The sequence below is a fragment of the Echiichthys vipera genome (assembly GCF_963691815.1).
Source record: "Echiichthys vipera genome assembly, chromosome: 18".
NCBI classification, from domain to species: domain Eukaryota; kingdom Metazoa; phylum Chordata; class Actinopteri; order Perciformes; family Trachinidae; genus Echiichthys; species Echiichthys vipera.
Genome location: NC_139843.1, coordinates 3,444,780 through 3,466,573, shown reverse-complemented (window position 1 = coordinate 3,466,573; position 21,794 = coordinate 3,444,780). Strand labels below are relative to the sequence as shown.

The window sequence follows — 21,794 nt, the reverse complement described above, 5'->3', positions numbered from 1 at the left end:
CTCCGTCTGAACCCACGTCTGACGGGTCCGGATCCACCGTTCCACATCTAGCCTGATCTGACGTCACGCGCAGATACCCCCGAGGAGAAGCTGCGTCTCTTTGTCTCCAGATCACATAACAATTAGTCCTCCCGAGTGTACCAGGAAGTGGCGGGCCCAGGCAGGCCCCTGATTGGAGGCCTCTGGAGATGAGGCGGACGCCAGCTGGCGCTAAGTGCAGACCAGACAGCCAGCTCTGAGGGACAATGCAACGCTGGCACACGGTCCGATCGCTCTCATGTCACAGATGTGTGTGTGTGTGGTGCACGACAGCATGCACGTGTGTGTGTGTGTGTGTGTGTGTGTGTGTGTGTGTGTGTGTGCGTGTGTGAGCTATTTTAGACGTGAGCTTACTTTGAGCTGATCCTTGTGAAAGTCTTGGCCGTCGTTCAGTCCTTCCAGGTTGCAGATGAACTGCGTGCACGACATCCTCTTACCGATGTTCTGGGAGAAGAGACATTTAAATTTACTTCAATTTCAAACACAGAAAAAAGAAAACGGAAAAGATTAAACAGGAAATAATAATAATACTACACAACTCGGAAACCAACCCTTACTGTATAGAAGGTTCTCTATTTCACCCATACGCACACGTTTATGCCACCTGACAGGAGTTACTGTTACTCACCTGACCGTGCAGATCAGTGTTCAGCAGCATGAGGGCGCAGGTGAGGGTGTGAACTGCATCTAAAAGGATGAACACACTGAATTAGCTCCTGCTGCCAAATGAGACGTCCATGATCCAAAACTACAAACAAACTATCATCATATAACAGAAGACAAAGCACCAATGGGCTCCTTCCACTGTAATGGACTTTACTATGAGAGGAGCTGGTACAGGGGCCAGTAGGTAAGTCTTTAAAACACTCTTTTAATAAACTCTGGCTTCACTAACTACGCTGTTGCTGCTTTGTTGTGTGTGTAGGGACTCTTCTCATGCTGCTGCAGAGGTTTGCTGTTATTTTCAGCAGCATTAGTGGTTAAAAAAGACCTTTGAATGCCTTCACCGTGCTGCCCCGAGCTAATCAGTGTTAGCCACGTCCCACTGTTAGCATCTCTCCTGGATTTCTCAGTAAATAGTTGTTACATGGCTTATTTGATGAGTGTATTTGCCGAAAAAGACCCTGGAATTACCCTTAAATGCGGTGGCATGATTGTGTGTCATTTTTAAATTATATAATCCTTTAAATTTCAAATTCATCTTCCTTTCAAGCTTAAGTTTCGTAGCGATTTTGTCTCTTTTTAAAAGTGGAGATTGAAGATAAGATTCACTTTATCATCCTTTATCATCCTTGCTGTCACATAAAGCTGCTATACATAAAATAAATAATACAAATGCAGACAATGCACACATACAGTATAGGCCACACAAACAGCATACAAGCAGGGCCGGATTAAGGTGGTCAGGGGCTCCTGGGCTCCTGTTTGTTTGGGCCCCACATCATTAATCAGCTTTATCAGATTAAAAAACTCTAGAACAGAAGAAAAGTCTGCAGCCTTTAACAATTCTGTCAATGTAGGAATTTTCTTTAGTAGATCTTTGTCCCGCTGTTCTTTCATTCGTTGTGCTTTTCTTTTTTGTCACGTTTCCTTTCTGACCTTTTGCCGCCGTACCGTCCAGTAACCGTAACAACAATACTGACATCATGAACCGGCCACATGATGGAAGCTGATGGGTAAATGTGTCCCGTATATGTCCAATCAGTGACTTCAAGGGCCACAATAGGAGCCAAGTTTGTTTTTTTCCCAGTGAGGTCAATTAAAAGACATTAAAACAGTCTGGCCAATGCAGGGCCCCTGCACACCTGGGCCCCCAGGCTGCAGCCTAGGCCAGCCTGTGCATTGATCCGCCTCTGCAGCAACAGAGCAGCGCCACCCTTACGTTAGCTAACGTTTACAGTTTCCAGGGTGCCCTTCTCCCCCACCCCCCGTTGGGTCGTGGGTCATTTGTTTCTTTTTAAGTTGGTAAGTAGGTAAGGTTTATTATTTCCTCGACAGGAAGCTTTTGTTTGTTGGTTTGGCCTCAGTCCACCCTGAAGCCTGTAGCTCAGCTTATATATATCATTATCTAGTGTCGTCCCTTCAACCTTTTTCTTAGTATTCAACTCAATCAGTGTTTGTGGCCACTTGGGACTTGGGGAAGATGGGGCTTTTTCATGTTGTGTCCTCGGCCCCCGTTGGGTCACGTGTAAACCTGCGTTATCGTGTGAATTCAGCTGCACTAAGGTTACATTAAAACAGCAACCCAATGCACTATATTCACCATCTTTTAGCTGTTTTTGGCTTCTACCAACTTCTGAAATGTGATTTTTTTCATTGCTGCTGCTTCTAAACACTCCTCCGCAGCCACACTCACCCTCCGATGGTATGACTTTTGGGTTGCAGTCCAAATAACGCTTGGAGAAGTGAGACAGGACCCTCTCCCTCTCCTGAGTCTCCCCCATCAGGGCAAACTGCCTGAGGAACGTCCTGCAGACACAATACAGAGTGCAAATGATACTGTAAACACGGTGATTTCACTTTAAATGCAACACCACAGCTGCCCTGCAGAGAGCAGTGTTCATCAGTGGGACACTGAATACGCCTGTGGATGTTCTCATGCTGAATGGTAAATGGACTTGTACTTATAAAGCACCTTTCTAGTCTTCTGACTCCTCAAGGTGCTTTCACAGTGTTTGTCACATTCACACTGATGGCGGTGGACACCTACAGACCATCTAATCTGACCATTCACACCACATTCACACACCCATGATCAGCACAGGGAGCAATTCGGGGTTCAGTGTCTTGCCCAAGGACACTTCGACATGCGGACCGTGGACGATGGGGATCCAACCGCCAATCTCTCAAATGGAGGACGACCTACTCTTCCACTAAGCCACAGTCGCTCATGTGTCCAGGTCGTCGTTCTCCTCAAAGCAATTTCAGTCAAAAGCAACTGGACTTGGTTCTTTGTCAGGAAGACGTTTCACCTCTCATCCAAGAGGCTTCATCAGTTCATGTACACATCTGATCAGGACCAGGACCAGGCTGGGACTGACAAGGACCAGGACCAGGCTGGGACTGGACCAGGACCAGGACCAGGCTGGGAATGGAACCAGGACCAGGACCAGGACCAGGACCAGGCTGGGACTGGACCAGGACCAGGACCAGGACCAGGACCAGGCTGGGAATGGAACCAGCACCAGGACCAGTAGGCAGGAGCAGGGGCAGGCTGGTCGGATGCGTACATGAACTGATGAAGCCTCTTGGAAGCCTCTGGGACTGGAACAGGACCAGGACTAGGCTGGGACTGGACCAGGACCAGGACCAGGACCAGGCTGGGACTGATCCACTAAATACTAAATACTAACAAATATGAATCATCTGCAGATTCTCATCAAACTGAGGCCAAATCAGAGCCGCCGTGATACAAAATCGAGTGAAGGGAAGAAAACACACATAAAGAGCGCAGTCACGATTTAAAATCATCATTTAAACATTTATTTTTTTGTGTATTTGTTTCTGAAAACACACTTCCAGACAATAGTTAACATTCAGCATTACTTCATGTGATAATAAACACTGTCAGGGATATTTTAAGGCCCTTTCTTCACTTCACATGTGTTTAAAAATACCCTGTGACGTGTTCTCACCTCAGCGCCTGGTCAAGAGCGAGGCCTGTGAAGTTGAAGAAGCTCAGGTACTCTTCTGCTACCATGCGGCTGAAGTCGTTACTGTAACGGACGAGATGAGACACAAAGGAAAAAACATGAGGATGGCAACTGAAAAACGACAAACGACACAAAACTCCTGTGACCATAAAAGCACAACACGTCAAACAAACGTTCAAGTAGATTCCCAGGGTGCATGTGTCAGTGCGAAGACCCTCTTTTATATCTATGAGACAAGCACCCTGCTGAAAACTTCCCTTTGGAGACACTAAGGGCGCACTCCCACTGTGCCTCCGTCCCGTGCCCCGGGATTTAGGGTCCTTGTCCCCCCCTCCAGGCCCGTTTGTACTCACACTACCTGGGCCTCGGAGAATGCTTCTTGCTGCCTATACGTCATCACGCCGTAACACGTCACACGCATTGATGACGTCATGGCGATGCGTGGCTTTGTTTCCAGATCTTTCCGTAGACCTCGGAGTTTTTGTGCGTCTTGTCGACTGTTTTTGAATCTTTTCATCGACCAAATCTGCAGTAAACACTCCACCTCCGCATCACACCAACGTGAACCTTTCACCGCCATTGTTTTAAATGTCCGCGCATGGTCCCTCCTTCTTTTTTCTACGTCCCAACAGGCGCACAGGAAATGACCTCAGAACCGCCGTAGGCCTCATGCTCGTACACGTGCGCACGCTCGTGCTCGTACACGTGCAAACGTGCTTTACTAAAGCCCACCTCTCTCAAATGGGCCGTGACCAGCAACCATACCGCTCCTAGACGCGGTACGGTTGCACTCACACTGGTCAAACGAACTAGACTTTAGCTATGAAACGTGTTTGGGCACGGTACGGAGGCACAGTGTGAGTGCGCCCTTAAAGCCACAACACAACAACAAGAACAGCAGCTCACTTCTTGCTGAGGTGACGCGCCACATCAGATTTCCTGAAGCCGTCCAAGTTGAAGAGACGTTTGGCCAAGCGTCTGGCGGCCGCCACGTCCACGCGGTGGCTGCCGTTGGTGAGGGTGTCGCTGCTGCCCAGGCCCAGGCGCTCGCTGAGGTCCTGGTCCAGCTCTGAATCCGTGGCCAGGCGGGCCTTGTCCCTGCTGAGAGGGTCAGAGGGACAGACGGGGATTAGACGCAGACAGATGGACAGGAGAGGAAGGGGAAGAGGGACCAATGACAGAGATTTGTAAATAATTGAAAAGAGAGAAAGGAGGAACAGAGAAGGATGGTGATATAATAATAAAAGTAATAACTTTAGTATATCAATAATTCAATGATACTCATATCTGACCTGTGCAGCACTGATCTTAAGGGTTTTTAAAACACAGGAGATGGAAACAGTAAGAGAAAGTCGCTTAAAAGGAAGATAAAAGTTAAATCTCTCCATAAAAGAGCCCTGGATACAAAACCCTTCTCCTACCACGTCTACAAGACTCTTAAAAAACACAATTTTTTAAGTTTCCATCACTTTAAAACATTTAGATTTGCGTGTTGCGTGTATAAAAGTCTCTGTGGTCTCGCTTCTCCACCACCACTGACTGCACTCATACAGTAAAGGACTCTGGAGGGTTTGAGCACCAGGGCTCGGGTCAGAGGAGACTGTGAGATCCCCCACAGGTGCACTGCGCTGTGAAGGATGTGTCGTCTGTTGTAGGGGGGGACCTGGAACAGTCTTCCCTCCACAATAAGGGAACGCCCACATGTTCCTTTGGTCCCTCCTTCTTTTTTCTATGTCCCAACAGGCGCGGCGCGGTACGGTTGCACTCACACTGGTCAAACGAACTAGACTTGAGCAGTGAAACGTGCTTGGTCGTCTTTTCAACATCAAATTCCGACTAATCTTGGACTACTTCTATAATAATAATAATAATAATAACATGCCACTTCTCTTGGCCGCTTATGGCGCCACTGAGTCCAACGATCAGGACTTAAGGCGGGGCGGGGATTGAACCGCCAACCCATTGGCCAGGTTGTTTGCTGCTAGCATACGCGCTAACATTAGCCTCTTGCTCTCACCGAGTTTGGATATGATCTGCACGAATATCTACATACGATGTTTAGTGGACAGAGTGCTTTAAAAACAACCAGTGCTGCACATAAAATAATCATAAACATAAAACAAAACAACAAAAACAGTGAAACAATAATAATGAAAATAACAGTAAAAACACTCAAACAGGAGCAAAGTCTCATGCAGGGTCTAAAGCCAAAATAAATGACCTTTACTGCAGCCAGGGCGGTGATCCAGATGCTTTTAAGAGCCGTCATGTCGCACATCTTTATATACGGTACATGGTTTTGCATCTATTTTATTCATTTTCATGTATTTTTAGACATTTTGCAATTTTATGTGATTGTTTTGCGTCTATTTCTACGTTTTTCATCTTTTGTGATTGTTTTGCATCTATTTTTAGACCTTTTATGTTTCTATGTTGTTGTTTTGTTCCTCTCTTGTCATTTTAAATCTATTTTTAATGATTTTAAATGTATTTGTCACCCACGATGTTGGATTGACAGGTCAGAGATCACCTGGACAACATAAACCTCCACCAAACCAAACCCTGACTCACTGTGTCCTGATGACTTTAAAATGAGACTGAACGTGTTGCTGCTTTCAGATGTCGGAGCTGTGTGACGATTCCAGTCACGCCAGCCGCGCCGACAGTCAACAATGACGCTTTAACAGCAGAGAGCTCCAAAAAGCAGAGAAACACTTCCTGTACACGCAGAGCTCTCATTGGGATTTCTCAGCGTGAGGAACGAGCCAAGGAAAAACAAAGCCACAGTCCCCGGGCTCTGCTTCCCACACTTACACATCCTCACACTGTAAATGAGTCAGGCCACATCACACCACAGCAAACAAGTGATTAATTACACAACTGACGGGGAAAGAAAGCCACCAGGGTTCAATGGTCAACTTGATTTCCACAAAGTAAATGAAAGTCCACAAGGCTGAGGCGCTGCAGGACCTGGAGCTAAATGGAGCTGCTAATGTTTAGCAGTTATGTTTACAGTGTTTAACATCTTAGTTTAGTGTTTGTGTGTGTGGAAAGTACAGCTAAGGATGATGGGAAGTCATTATTGTGCAGGTATTCAACATCGACTGTAAAAAACAACAATGGTGGCAGAGGGCGGTGGTTTTAGAGACTACTGTTTTGAAGCAGGAGTCTCCCCCTGCTGGACATTAGAGAGAATGCAGCTTTAAGTGGAGTCTCCTCCTGCTGGACATTAGAGAGAATGCAGCTTTAAGTGGAGTCTCCCCCTGCTGGACATTAGAGAGAATGCAGCTTTAAGTGGAGTCTCCTCCTGCTGGACATTAGAGAGAATGCAGCTTTAAGTGGAGTCTCCTCCTGCTGGACATTAGAGAGAATGCAGCTTTAAGTGGAGTCTCCTCCTGCTGGACATTAGAGAGAATGCAGCTTTAAGTGGAGTCTCCTCCTGCTGGACATTAGAGAGAATGCAGCTTTAAGTGGAGTCTCCCCCTGTTGGACATTAGAGAGAATGCAGCTTTAAGTGGAGTCTCCCCCTGCTGGACATTAGAGAGAATGCAGCTTTAAGTGGAGCCTCCCCCTGCTGGACATTAGAGAGAATGCAGCTTTAAGTGGAGTCTCCTCCTGCTGGACATTAGAGAGAATGCAGCTTTAAGTGGAGTCTCCTCCTGCTGGACATTAGAGAGAATGCAGCTTTAAGTGGAGTCTCCTCCTGCTGGACATTAGAGAGAATGCAGCTTTAAGTGGAGTCTCCTCCTGCTGGACATTAGAGAGAATGCAGCTTTAAGTGGAGTCTCGCCCTGCTGGACATTAGAGAGAATGCAGCTTTAAGTGGAATCTCCTCCTGCTGGACATTAGAGAGAATGCAGCTTTAAGTGGAGTCTCCTCCTACTGGACATTAGAGAGAATGCAGCTTTAAGTGGAGTCTCCTCCTGCTGGACATTAGAGGGAATGCAGCTTTAAGTGTAGTCTCCCCCTGCTGGACATTAGAGAGAATGCAGCTTTAAGTGGAGTCTCCTCCTGCTGGATATTAGAGAGAATGCAGCTTTAAGTGGAGTCTCCTCCTGCTGGACATTAGAGAGAATGCAGCTTTAAGTGGAGTCTCCTCCTGCTGGACATTAGAGAGAATGCAGCTTTAAGTGGAGTCTCCTCCTGCTGGACATTAGAGAGAATGCAGCTTTAAGTGGAGTCTCCCCCTGCTGGACATTAGAGAGAATGCAGCTTTAAGTGGAGTCTCCCCCTGTTGGACATTAGAGAGAATGCAGCTTTAAGTGGAGTCTCCTCCTGCTGGACATTAGAGAGAATGCAGCTTTAAGTGGAGTCTCCTCCTACTGGACATTAGAGAGAATGCAGCTTTAAGTGGAGTCTCCTCCTGCTGGACATTAGAGAGAATGCAGCTTTAAGTGGAGTCTCCTCCTGCTGGACATTAGAGAGAATGCAGCTTTAAGTGGAGTCTCCTCCTGCTGGACATTAGAGAGTATGCAGCTTTAAGTGGAGTCTCCTCCTGCTGGACATTAGAGAGAATGCAGCTTTAAGTGGAGTCTCCTCCTGCTGGACATTAGAGAGAATGCAGCTTTAAGTGGAGTCTCCTCCTGCTGGACATTAGAGAGAATGCAGCTTTAAGTGGAGTCTCCTCCTGCTGGACATTAGAGAGAATGCAGCTTTAAGTGGAGTCTCCTCCTACTGGACATTAGAGAGAATGCAGCTTTAAGTGGAGTCTCCTCCTGCTGGACATTAGAGAGTATGCAGCTTTAAGTGGAGTCTCCTCCTGCTGGACATTAGAGAGAATGCAGCTTTAAGTGGAGTCTCCTCCTGCTGGACATTAGAGAGAATGCAGCTTTAAGTGGAGTCTCCTCCTGCTGGACATTAGAGAGAATGAAGCTTTAAGTGGAGTCTCCTCCTGCTGGACATTAGAGAGACGAGAGTACAAATACCTCAAATTGTTGGTAAACTGAAGTGAACAGACTTTGAATTAAACTTCTGACTCGTTTCCTCTTGGATACAAAGTTCAGCTCTAATCCTCTGATGTACCGTACGCGGACAGGTGAGACGTGTTCCTGGTGGGGGACGTACCTGTGGCTGTGGCAGGACCGCCTAATGGACAAATACCTGTCCTCTCCGACCGCAGCTGAGCCCTGACAGCAGAGGACAGACGGCGTCCTCATCGCTGCCCCCTCACCTCCACCTCGCCACCTCAGACTGCTGACCCTTCCTCTCCTCCCGGCCCCGTCACCTGAACGCATCACCGACTAACACCTGCGCTCTCTCCCGCGGACTCTGACGCTCCCCTGCTCGAGTCGAACCGCATGTCTCCCCCTCTTCTGTCCTCCACTTTCTCACTCTCCCTCCGTGTTTGCTGTCATCTGATCCTCCTTTCCTTCCCCCGCCCGCCAAAGTGAGAGCTGTTTTTCCTGCAAAGCCTCTCCTTCTCTGTCTTTTTCCCCCTCTGAGAGTGTTTGCTGTTGTTTCTGTTCTCTCTTTCCACTCCTCCCTCTCTCTGTCTCTCTCTCTCTCCCTCTCTCTGTCTCTCTCTCCCTCTCCCTCTCTCTCTCTCCTTCTCTCCCTCTCTCCCTCCCTGTCCCACTGTGTAAACGCTCACTGTCCCCTGCTGACCTTGGATTCAAAAGCATTGGCATGAAACTTGGCTTGTCTGTTGCCTAAAAATCCCTCTCCTTCTCCCCTCCTCTCTCTCTCTCTCTCTCTCTCTCTCTCTCTCTCTCTCTCTCTCTCTCTCACTCTCTCTCTCTCTCTCTCTCTCTCTCTCTCTCTCACTCTCTCTCTCTCTCTCCATCTCCAATTACACCCACTCAGTGTATATCCATCCTTTTGGGTGTTGTACAAATTCTGCTCCCCTGTGTTTGTGGTGAGAGCTTTTTCGCACACCTACAGAGAAAACAAAGATACGCGGTGTCAGGTTAAATAAGCTCCGTGTATCCGCTGGGTGTGGGCCTGTTTCCCCTACAACCACGACTGCAGGTGGAGAGAGGAGGCGGCCTTTTGTCAGCGCCCTGGCTCATTGTGGAGTCTGTTTACAGCACACGCTTCATCAGGGTCTGCAGGAGCGTTCGCCATCATGAGATCAAGCCTCCAGCACTCGCTCACTGACGTTCCTGCTCCACCACCTGTTTGCATTGTGTCATAAAGAGCCGAGGGGTCCTGAGAGAGTCGGCCTGTTGCTTTGACGGCATCCCCCGCACAACCGCGCCCCCTCTCAGCCCTGCACAATGAGCCACTGTCTAATGGTGCAGAGTAGAGAAAAGGGTGATGTGAGGGGACGGAGGGAGGGACGGAGGGAGGGGAGTGAAATTCCAACTTTAATCAAAAGTGTGGACTTCAGAAATATTTGTCTCGTCGGCCGCCTCGCCCCTTGGATTCCACAGCTGCAGGGCGGCCGGTTAGAGGAGCGCGATAAGGTCCTGACTGAGCAAACATTTACCTGCACAAGCCCAGTGGGGTTTGGCAAACGTGTAGAAAGAGTTTTAACAGGAAGTTGAGTTTATGTTTAAGGAGAGACTCAACTGTTTCATGCACGGGTGTTTAGCTTCAGGAACTTTGTCTTCATTCAGACACAAACATCCAAAAAACACATGAAACAGGTGTTTACTCCACTTTGTCTGTTTGTGTCTGTAAATTAGATCAGGACGCTCCAATCCTGGGCGACACGGTGGGGTAGTGGTTAGCACTGTCGACTCTATGTGCCCTGTGATAGACTGGCGTCCTGTCCAGCGTCCTGCTGGGTTTTCTCCGGGTTCTCCGGTTTCCTCCCACAGTCCAAAGACGTGCAGGTGTTGGGTTCATTGATGACTCTAAATCACCCGTAGGTGTGAATGGTTGTCTGTCTCTGTTCGTCTCTATGTGTCCTGTGATAGACTGGCGTCCTGTCCAGGGTGGACCCCGCCTCACGCCCGATGTCAGCTGGGATCGGCTCCAGCCCCCCCGCGACCCCGACAGGGACAAGAGGATGAAGATGAATGAATGAAAAATGACCAGTGCGTTGCGTTCAAGTGCTTTCGGTGTCGTGGTGAAGTGGATCACAGTGGACCCACAGATCCTGACGTGCTGCTAGCGTCTGCTCTGGGGCGCTAAACCAACCAACTACAAAAACCACCCGCTCACAGCAGCAGAACACGTTTAATAGCGTGCGATTCTCACCGTTCACGACTCTCGCGTTGCGCTCTGCCATAGTGAAAAGGTCAAAGGTTAAGGTCTAATCAGCCAGAGTACCTGGAAACACCTGTGTGGGGGTTCAGGGGCTTTGAATTTTGAACCTGGATTTAACCAACGTCCACATTTCTCTTCTGGAAATGTATGAAAATCAGCTCATATTTCACAAGATAATGCCTCATTTGCATATTTGAAAATCACATTTCAGTAAACGTGCAATACAGAAACTACGTGTCGTAATGTCAGTGATGAGCTGGGGACGTTAAACCGTGTTCCTGCTGCTCCCACCTGCAGCACTGGCTCCTGTCCTCTCCTGCCACCTGCTGGTGAACGCACCGCGGTGAGACGCTGCAGCCGCTCTACCTCTGCAGTGCTGCCACAGGAAGTTAAGGTGACATTCACAACGCCGCTCTACCTCACAAGACATCACCGCAATCACACACCGCAACCCCACACATCCTGCAGGGGGGGGGGCTTCAGATGGGTTAGGAAAGCTGCTGCTTCGGTTGTGAAGGAAAATTCTTCATGCAACATGAAGAGGAAAGAGTTTAAAGGACACATCAGAGTTCTCTGTTCACACACACAACAGGAAGTGATGCACCTTCATTTGGGTTTAATCTGCGTGTTTATTACTGCAGACATTAAGTTCACAGCGTCAGAACGTCGTGTTTTGTATTTATTATATGAAAATGTCGATTACAGTGATTATGATGTTGTTGATTATGTTGATAATTAGAATTTGTGGCTTTTCTGATATGAAAATCTTTTTTTTCAGAGCATATGATGCAGAAAAAGATGCTTCAGGTGATTTAGAAGTGTCATAAAGCTGTTCATTTTATTTTTATTTATTATTTTTTAAATGTTCAATTATTGACTGAAGCTGAATGTGACATTTATTTAGTAATTTATTTTATTTATTATTTTTTAAATGTTCATAAATTGACTGAAGCTGAACATGACGTTTTTTTAATAGTTTATTTTTATTTATTATTTTTTCAAATCATTAATTGACTGAAGCTGAACATGATGTTTATTTAGTTATTTATTTTATTTTTATTTATTATTTTTAAATGTTCATTGACTGATGCTGAACATGATGCTTATTTAGCTTTTTAATTTATTTTTATTTATTATTTTTTAAATATTAGGCAGTTGCATCACACTGAACATGACGTTTATTAAGTTATTTTATTCTATTTTTATTTATTATATTTTAAATGTTCATTAATTGACTGAAGCTGAACATGATATTTAGTAATATGTTTTATTTTTTATTTATTTGTTAAATATTAGGCAGTTGCATCATACTGAACTTGACGTTTATTTAGTTATTTATTTTATTTTTATTATTTTTAAATATAAATTAAGTGACTGAAGCTGAACATGATATTTATTAAGCTATTTAATTCATTTTTATTGATTATTTTTTAAATGTTCAGCAGCTGAATAATACAGATATAATACTGTTTATTAAGCTGTTTATTTTATTTTATTTAGAAATGTGCAGTTCACTGATGCTGAACATGACGTTTATTTAGCCATTTGTTTTATTTTTATTGACAGTTTTCTTTATTTTCTAAGTGTGCATTTCTTAAACAGGTCGGCAGTTTAATATATTAAATGTAAATTGTATAATATATTGAATGTAAATTGTATAATATTGCATATTTGTGTAAAGCAGCAGCCTCTGAGGACCTCTGCAGAGTCACATTGGTGCACAATCCACATAGAAAATGCTCTTTTTTTCATCCCAGCTCAGAAATTCACCAGATTAACGAAGTTTAACGCTCTGACGTCAAAGTGTCGGTTTCAAAAACCCCAAATCTTTTTGTATTTCCATGTTGGAACAGAGCGGACGCAGCGTGCAGCAGCGTGCAGCAGCGTGCTGACTCACACGTCTGTGGAGAGTTTTAAAAGAGAGTCAAGGTGAACCCCTCAGTGCTGCAGCAGCCATCTGCCTCTGTCACACACACACGCACACACACACGCACACACACACACACGCACGCACGCACGCACGCACACACACACACACACACACACACACGGGGACCACGGTGCAGCCTTCCAGCGACCTTCAGTCTTAAGCTGCTGGGCTCCAGGACGGCAGCACTGCAGCAGAGCTCTGCAGGAGGACGACCACACGGACCAAAGACCCTCGTCCCCTGGAGACCCACAGCGGTCCGTTACCGGGGACCTGACCTCCGATTCAAACCGCATTAATACTGAAGTAACACCGAGCACTCTGCAGATCATGATGCTCCTGCATGAGAGTTAAATGGAAGGAGACGTGTTGACTTTTGTGTGTTTCTGCGACGCAGAGAGAAGAGTTCATGATGCAGAGTGATGATGTTACTGAGGCTGTAGCTTCACACGCTGTCAAATAAACACGCTGCACTCCTGTTTCAGTCGAGAGGGATGAAGAGAAAACAGAAGTGTGACTTTGATTAGTGACTGGGGTCGTTTATAGATGTTATGTGTTTATTTTCGTGGTCATTTTGCGTCTCTTTGTGGTCATTTGGGTCGTTTGAAATTGGTCTGTGTACGTTTGTAGTCGATTTTCAGTCATTTACATGTTGTGTCTGTTATGGTTTTATGTCTCTTTGTGTTCTATTTGTAGTTGATTTGCATTTATTTTGACCCATTTTGCATCTTTTCCTGGTGCTTTTGCATCAGCTTTTTGTCGTTTCGTGGTCATTTTGCGTCTCTTTGTGGTCATTTAGGTCATTTGAAGTTGGTATGAGTACGTTTGTGGTCAATTTTCAGTCTCTTTGTGTTCTTTTTGTGGTTGATTTGCATTTCTTAAATTGTTTTGCATTGAATTTGACCCATTATTTATCTTTTTGTGGTGGTTTTGCATCATCTTCTTGTCTTTTTACGCTTCTATGTGGTGATTTAGTGACTCAGGTCGTTTATAGAGGTTATTTGTCTATTTTCAGTCATTTGGCATCTCTTTGTGGTTGTCTTACATCTCTTTTTAGTCATTATGCATGTTCTCGGGGTGCTTTTGCATCCACTTTTTGTCGTTTCGTGGTCATTTTGTGTCTTTGGAGTCATCTGTAGTTGGTATGAGTACGTTTGTGGTTATTTAACATCTCTCTGCATTCATTTTATGTCTCTTTGGGATCTTTTTACATCTATAAGTAGTCATTTTGCATCTCTTTGTGGTCATTTTGCATTTTTTTGTGGTGGTTTTGCGTCAATTTCTGGTCGTTTAGCACTTCTTTTTTTAAACTCTTATTATTGTGTTGTATGTTACTGAGGCTGTATCTTCACACGCTGTTAAATAAACACGCTGCACTTGCTCTGTTTCAGTGGAGAGGGATCAAACATGACCCAGATTCACTGTCACTCAGAGATCTGAAGACTTTGGAGAGATAACACCCCCCAAAAAAACAAACTGGAAAACTACGCAGCTCTTCTCATTTCTCTTTTTCGTTCCTCCTTTGGTCACAAATCTCTCTGCATCTTTGAAGGACCAGGACGCAGAGGTGAGAACATGTAAACGAGAGACAAACGATCACCATGTTTCAGTGGCGTTGTTTTAAAATGACGCTCAGAAGCACTGACCATCCGTACCGTGCCCAAACAGGTTTCATAGCTAAAGTCTGGTTCCTTTGACCAGTGTGAGTGCAACCGTACCACGTCTGGGAGCGGCACGCTTGCCGTCCACGGCCCGTTTGGGAGAGGTGGGCTTTAGTAAAGCATGTTTGCACGTGTACGAGCACGAACGTGCGCACGTGTACGAGCACGAAGCCTACGGCGGTTCTGAGGTCATTTCCTGTGCGCCTGTTGGGACATAGAAAAAAGAAGGAGGGACCATGCGCCGACATTTCAAACAATGGCGGTGAAAGGTTCACGTTGGTGTGATGCGGAGGTGGAGTGTTTACTGCAGATTTGGTCGATGAAAAGATTAAAAAACAGTCGACAAGACGCACAAAAACTCCGAGGTCTACGGAAAGATCTGGAAACAAAGCCACGCATCGCCATGACGTCATCAATGCGTGTGACGTGTTACGGCGTGATGACGTATAGACTGGAAACTGCGTCAGACTGGATGTGTCCTGATAGAGACGATACCCACAATGACGTCTCTGTGTCTCACCGGTGACGTCTCTGTGTCTGACCGGTGACGTCTCTGTGTCTGACCGGTGACGTCTCTGTGTCTGACCGGTGACGTCTCTGTGTCTGACCGGTGACGTCTCTGTGTCTGACCGGTGACGCTCTGTGTCTGACCGGTGACGTCTCTGTGTCTGAGTGGTGGCGTCTCTGTGTCTGACCGGTGACGTCTCTGTGTCTGACCGGTGACGTCTCTGTGTCTGACTGGTGACGTCTCTGTGTCTGACCGGTGACGTCTCTGTGTCGGACCGGTGACGTCTCTGTGTCTGACCGGTGACGCTCTGTGTCTGACTGGTGACGTCTCTGTGTCTGACTGGTGACGTCTCTGTGTCTGACTGGTGACGTCTCTGTGTCTGACCGGTGACGTCTCTGTGTCTGACTGGTGACGTCTCTGTGTCTGACCGGTGACGTCTCTGTGTCTGACCGGTGACGTCTCTGTGTCTGACTGGTGACGTCTCTGTGTCTGACTGGTGACTCCGAGACGTTAATAGTGGTCCCCTCTCAATATTTACACAACACCGCACGTCCTCCGACCCTCAGTGACACGCCCGCCGAGTGTGAAGTCGATCGGATGAACGGTCGTCCAGAGAGTCGTAGGACAGACAGACAGAGACTCCGACGTGTTGCTGCTGACTCACCTGGGTAATGAGAAAGACGGGTTGCTGTACCAGCTGCTCCCCAGCTGCGAACACCCTCGCCCCTTGGGCGGCGTGTCGTCCGAGCCGCTGCTCAGCCTCTCGCTGGACGGGGCTCTGGTGGCGTCCGAGTCCCCCGTCACGGTGAAGATAGAGTCGGAGATGCTGGGCCTCTCGTCGTGCGCCAGCGGGGCGAAGCTGAGCTGGACGATCTGCCTGGCGCTCTGGCAGACCGGCCCGTGGATGGCGGGGGTCAGCGTGGGCAGGTCAAAGGTCAGGACGGTCTGGGTGCTGGAGGTCAGCAGCTCCTCGCTGTCCAGGCTGTTGTAGGACGTGCCTTTGGCCCGGTGAGACTCCATGATGGTCTCAAAGTGGCGGCTGAAGGTGTCCTCCGCAGCGCAGCGAGGACCCGAGACCAGGATGGGGGATTTCAGGGCCGGGTGGTGGCTGTCGAAGAACGTCTCCATTGGTCTGGACAGAGAGAGACACACGATGTGTGAAGAAGGGACGGATCATGAGACAACACCCCTGGAGTCTACCTTCAGTCACTTTGTGCCCCTCTGTGGTCGTCTGCTGTCGTGTCTTTGCAGTAGTTTGGGTCATTCGTGGTCGTTATTTGTATGTTTTGGGTTCTTTTGTATCTGTTTTCAGTCGTTTGGCGTCTCTCTGAGCTCGTTCAGCGTCTCTGGAGTCATTTATGGTCTCTTTGCAGTTGTACGGTGTCTCATTGTGGACATTTTCTGTCCATTTTTAGGCTTTTTGCATCTTTTTGTGGTGCTTTTGCATCAGCTTTTTTGTCGTTCTGTGGTCATTTTGCGTCTCTTTGTGGTCATTTGGGTCATTTGAAGTTGGTATGTGCACATTTGTAGTCGATTTTAGTAATTTGCATGTATTTTGACCCATTTTGCATCTTTTTGTGGCGGTTTTGCATCATTTTTATGTCTTTTTACGCTTCTATGTGACTATTTGCAGTCATTTAGCATCTCTTTTTAGTCGTTATGCATGTTTTCGTGGTGCTTTTGCATCAGTTTTTTGTCGTTTCGTGGTCATTTTGCGTCTCTTTGTGGTCATTTGGGTCGTTTGAAGTTGGTATGAGTATGTTTGTGGTCAATTTTCAGTCATTTACACCTCTGTTATGGTTTTATGTCTCTTTTTGATCTTATAACATCTATAAGAAGTCATTTTGCAGCTCCTTGTGGTTGATTTGCGTTCCTGTGATTGCTTTGCATCTATTTTGAACCATTTTGCATCTTTTTGTGTCAATTTTGCATCATCTTTTTGTCTTTTTACGCTTCTTTATGGTTATTTAGTGGCTCTTTGTAGCAATTGGGTCATTTATAGTTATAGTTCTGTGTCTATTTTCAGTCATTTAGCAACTCTTTGTGGTCATTTTGCATTGTTTGTGGTGGTTATGCATCAATTTCTTGTCGTTTTGCATTTCTTTTTTTAACTTTTATTGGTCATTAATTTTATTAGTTCTTTTTTTCTCAATACTGCATGTTCTTAGTAGTTCATTCTTTACATTTAATGGTTGTTTTCTGTGTATTTTCTGCCATTTAGAATCTCTAGTCTAGTCATTTTGGGTAGTTTGTAGTAATTTTGTGTACATTTTTAGCCATTTGGCATCTCTGTGTGATGTTTTTTGTGTGTTTGGTGGTTCTGCGGTTCAGTAATCCATCTGTGAGTCTTTCTATAGCAGGAGGAAGTGAGACGCCACCAAACCTGTTTACAGTCGACTTGAAAATTAGGTTACGAGGGAGATTCCAAACTCAGATCAGAATGTAGGTCAGGGGAAATCCAGCTTCAGCAGAGTTAGTGAACGTGTGTGTGTGTGTGTTTGCAGGAGTGTGTGTGTGTGTGAGTGTGTTTCACGTTCACCTCTTCAGAAGGTGACCAAACACCTCTGGTTCCTCCTGAGCTGCGTACTGCTGCTTCCTGTTGTCTCCTTGCATCCTCACACTGGCCCAGCTCACCATTTCTTCCTCTTCTTCCTCCTCCTCTTCCTCCTCCTCCTCCTCTTCCTCTTCCTCCCCCTCTCCCCTCCTCTCCTCTTCCTCCTCCCCATCCGTCTTCCCATAACCCAGACCCCCCATTGGGCTGCTGCCAGTCCCAGAGGTGCCCTGCACGCTGCGGTTGCTCCCAAACGCGGAGTCTGCGTCCTCCTGCTCGGCCAGCATCACCTCGTCTATGTCCGTCTCTCTGTAGCAGCGCAGGGGAACGGCGTCCAGGTCGGTTTCTGAGTACTTTAACGTGCGGCGGATGATGCCGGTCTTGGGTGAAGTCCCCATCACGGCCGGAGGGGGCGTCACCAGCTCGACCTCCACGTGCTGCACCGCGTGATTGGCCGAAAGCAGAGGGAGGGAGGACGGGGGCGTCGGGGTGGGAGACTCGCTGGAGTTACCGCTGGGGGGAGCTGTGGAGGTTTCCAGAGAATCTGCACACGGAGAGAGTTAAACCCCAACATCGATGAGTTTTTAGAAACGTTATATTTACCGTCTAATTACTGCTAATTAAACAGTGAACTTGCAGAGTTTTAATGGAACAAAAAAGGTATTTTAAAGTAATAACAGAGGTTAAAACAGGAAACTACACCTTTATTTCTATCTTGAATGTTTCAGTTTAGTTGTGAATGTGAGGTTAAACGTATATAAGATGGTTTAAGGTGGATATCTCCTCAGATTGAGGGGTGTAATTTACTTTCTTCTATCTTTTATTCAAAGCTCTGTTGTGGTTCTGGACAGTCTCTTCCTCTCCTCTTTAATCGTTGTTGTTGTCTCCCTCTGTTGGTGTTTTTCTGTATGTGCTTTCCTTCTGTTCTCTGGTTGAGTTTGTGTTCCTGGCAGGTGATCCTTGTTAGCATTGATCACCTGTAACTCTGTATATCAACCCGGTCCTGAGCCTCACTCAGTGCCGGATCATACCCTCAACATACCCTGATGTCTCCCTGTGTACCTGTCCTCTTGTGTGCATTCATCGTGTCAGTTTGTATCTGGTTCTTTGTGTTTTTCCTTTGTGTTTAAAGCAACTTTTTGTAAATTAGTTTTATTAAATTTGTTAATACCATCTCCTGAGTTCAGTGTCTGCATTTGCAGCCTGGTCTCACTAAAAGGCGTGTGAATGACACGCTATTTCTCTTAAGCCATCTCGCGTAATTAATTACAACGCATGTCATGTTTTTTGCGTGTCATTTCACGCCATGTAGTCTCAATAGACTTGTATAGTGCAGAGATGGCGTTGTCATTTTACGCACAAATGTCATTGAGGGAAAACCCACGTGTTCGCATTTCTCCGCTACTTTCCGGAGAAATACGAAGCGGTGGAGCTTTCTGTCAGAGGGTTGTTTTTAAATCAATATTTCATGTGAGGGATGGCTGAAATAACGGGCGCGAAATGCCCTAACCCTAACCCCTAACCCTAACCCTTACCCTAACCCTAACCCAGACCCTAACCCTAACCCTGACCCTAACCCTGACCCCAACCCTAACCCAACCCTAACCCAACCCTAACCCTGACCCTAACCCTAACCCTGGGGAACTACGGGCGTTAAATGACACGCGAAAAGCTTAATATGCGTAGACATGCACGCGAAAAGTCATGCAAGTCATGAAAAGTGGCGTGCTATTTATACGCCCTCCCATGAGACCACGTTGGTATTTGGGTCCCCTCCTCCGTGTATCCTCCGTCGTCACACATGACAAGCTCATGAGACGTAAATCTTTAAAAACTTGTCATGAGAATGGACTTGCATTGTTTTAATAACAGCTGGACACTGTTTATGGAACATTATTCCTCAAACAGGAGGAAATTTAACATTATGCATCTGAATATGTGCTAATTTAATATGCCTTAAATGACAAACAGTGGCTGAATTGGCTCCTTTACATCCCACTGACATGTAAACTTTATCATACACATGTAAAAACCTTCACTGTGGTGTAACATGAACGTGCAGTAACTTAATGAATCTGAGGAGGACGTGCTCTCACTTTTCTCCCCCCTGCTCGCCGCCTCCTCAGCGGGGGTCCCGAATAAAAACTCCCACTTGGCGCGAGCGATCCTCTGACAATGGAGCGAGGGCACGGGCGCCGCACAGCCGCTGTCCGTCTGCGAGAGAAACATACACAGACAGACGCGCTACAGCTCTAAAGGAAGAGTACCGCATGTTAGGAAATACACTTATTGTGCTAGCTGAGATTAATACCTCATGTCTGTGAATATGAGTTATAGTTTGTTAGCTTAGCATAAAGACCCTAGACACAAACGCTGTGCCAGTCTAGCTGTTTCCCCCTGCTTTCATGTCTTTATGCTAAGCTAAGCTAATCGTCTCCTGGCTCTAGTTCAAGTGCACAAACATGGGAGTGGTAGCCTATAGTTTTAAAATATATAATAGCCAAAAAGAGTTATTTTACATGTTTGTCTGTGTGTAATATAAACAAGAATACAAGAACAAGAATATCTGGAGGTTTTTGAAGTTTTAAGTTAAAGTAAAATTCCGGCGTAAAATCATCCCAGGGTCTTTTTCGACAAATGCATTTTAATAAATCCAATAAGCCATTTCCTGTAACAACTGTTAACGGAGAAATACAGGAGAGTCGCTAGTGATTAGCTCGGGGCAGTACGGTGAAGGCATTCAAAGGTCTTTTTTAACCACTAATGCTGCTGAAAATAACAGCAAACCTCTGCAGCAGCATGAGAAGAGTCCCTACACACAAAACAAAGCAGCAACAGCGTAGTTAGTGAAGCCAGAGTTTATTAAAAGAGAGTTTTAAAGACTTACCTACTGGCCCCTGTACCAGCTCCTCTCATAGTAAAGTCCATTACAGTGGATTACCAAAGTCAATCCCAAAGGAAGGAGCCCATTGGTGCTTTGTTGTGTGTGTAGGGACTCTTCTCATGCTGCTGCAGAGGTTTGCTGTTATTTTCAGCAGCATTAGTGGTTAAAAAAGACCTTTGAATGCCTTCACCGTACTGCCCCGAGCTAATCACTGTTAGCAACGTCTCTCCTGGATTTCTCCGTTAATAGTTGTTACACAAAAAACTGTCTCGATGTATTGCACTTTAAGCTAGCTTTCCCCCCCTGCTTTCAGTCTTTATGCTAAGCTAGGCTAACTGCCTCCAGCTCCAAACTTACTGCACATATTTCTGTTTTTTATTAACGGTCTCATCAAACTCTTGACACGTAAAGGGAATTAAAGTTTATCGTCCAAAATGTCAAACTTATTTAAAACAAACAAACAAATTCCTTTAACTCTAAAGTCTCTAAATTATATTTAGAAATATGCAGTTATGAGCGTTGCCACTTCACCCAGTGCCCACCTGTATTCCTGAGGTGGCCGCCCCGGTCTCGTTGCTCTGGTGACTGGACTGACTGGACTCGGGGGACACGCAGTCCCTGTCCCCCAAGCTGCCCGTAACCCCGCTGGAGCTACGAGATGACGACCCTCCCATCGCGCCGTTATGCTCCGCCTCCAGAGGCTCCTCCACCCGCTGCTGCTGCTCCGCCTCAAATCCCTCCATCTCGTCGCCCTGTCCCTCCTCATCACACCCCTCGTCCTCCTCCGGAGAGTCCAGCACCACCGGCCCCAGAAGCAGGATCTCTCGCCTCCTCTGCTCTGCTCGTTTCTGCTGGGCCGTGGGACTGAGCGGCCTGTGGCGCTGACCGGATTGACGATTAGGAGTTTGCTCATTGATGGATCCAAATCCAGCCTCGGGGCTCGGCCGCGGGCTGTTCTCCATCTGACTCCCCCACTGCTGCCTGGACGTCCAGCTGACTGGAGCCTCCTCAACACTCTGGTTGATGAAGAGCCTGCGAGCGAGCTCCGTGCACTCCCCCCTCTCGAAACAGCTCAGGTCTCCTCTCTTGTCCAGGCTCGGGGACCAGGAGTCTCTGGCGTACTGCGGGAGCTGATGTCGGTGCAGGGTCGGGGTATCCGGTGCTCGGAGCTCAGCTTGGAATAGCCTGGGGTCCCTCATGGGCGAGCTGAGCTCAGTGGGAGGATGAGAGGGACGGAGAACACGTGAGGGAAGGGCGGGGGAACCTAAAGTTGAGCTCTGATGCTGGGACTTGTGAACGCAGTCCTCCGGGCGCGTTTGGAAAGTATTGCGGGAGTTAGTTTCAGGCTGGTGAGAGTCTGTGTTGTCAGTTGCTGGCGTTTGTTGTTCGTTTAAAGGGATGTTCATCTTGAGCGTTTGC

At 46.7% G+C, this 21,794-nt stretch overlaps 1 protein-coding gene across 1 annotated transcript in view; it reads right to left on the bottom strand.

Annotated features, from left to right (window-relative positions):
* Positions 1–21,050, bottom strand: part of LOC310960919 (PH and SEC7 domain-containing protein 1-like) — a 64,731-nt gene extending 43,681 nt beyond the window's left edge. Inside the window, exons 1-9 of the mRNA XM_083932784.1 lie at positions 20,918–21,050; positions 19,588–19,705; positions 17,480–18,035; positions 15,605–16,072; positions 4,599–4,793; positions 3,675–3,755; positions 2,396–2,508; positions 668–726; positions 394–483 (exon numbers count right to left, since the gene is read on the bottom strand). Of these exons, the coding sequence (XP_083788910.1) occupies positions 394–483; positions 668–726; positions 2,396–2,508; positions 3,675–3,755; positions 4,599–4,793; positions 15,605–16,072; positions 17,480–18,035; positions 19,588–19,705; positions 20,918–21,049 (1,812 nt within the window). The 5' untranslated portion in view covers position 21,050. The remainder of the gene's footprint in view (positions 1–393; positions 484–667; positions 727–2,395; positions 2,509–3,674; positions 3,756–4,598; positions 4,794–15,604; positions 16,073–17,479; positions 18,036–19,587; positions 19,706–20,917) is intronic.
* Positions 21,051–21,794: the final 744 nt, after the last annotated feature.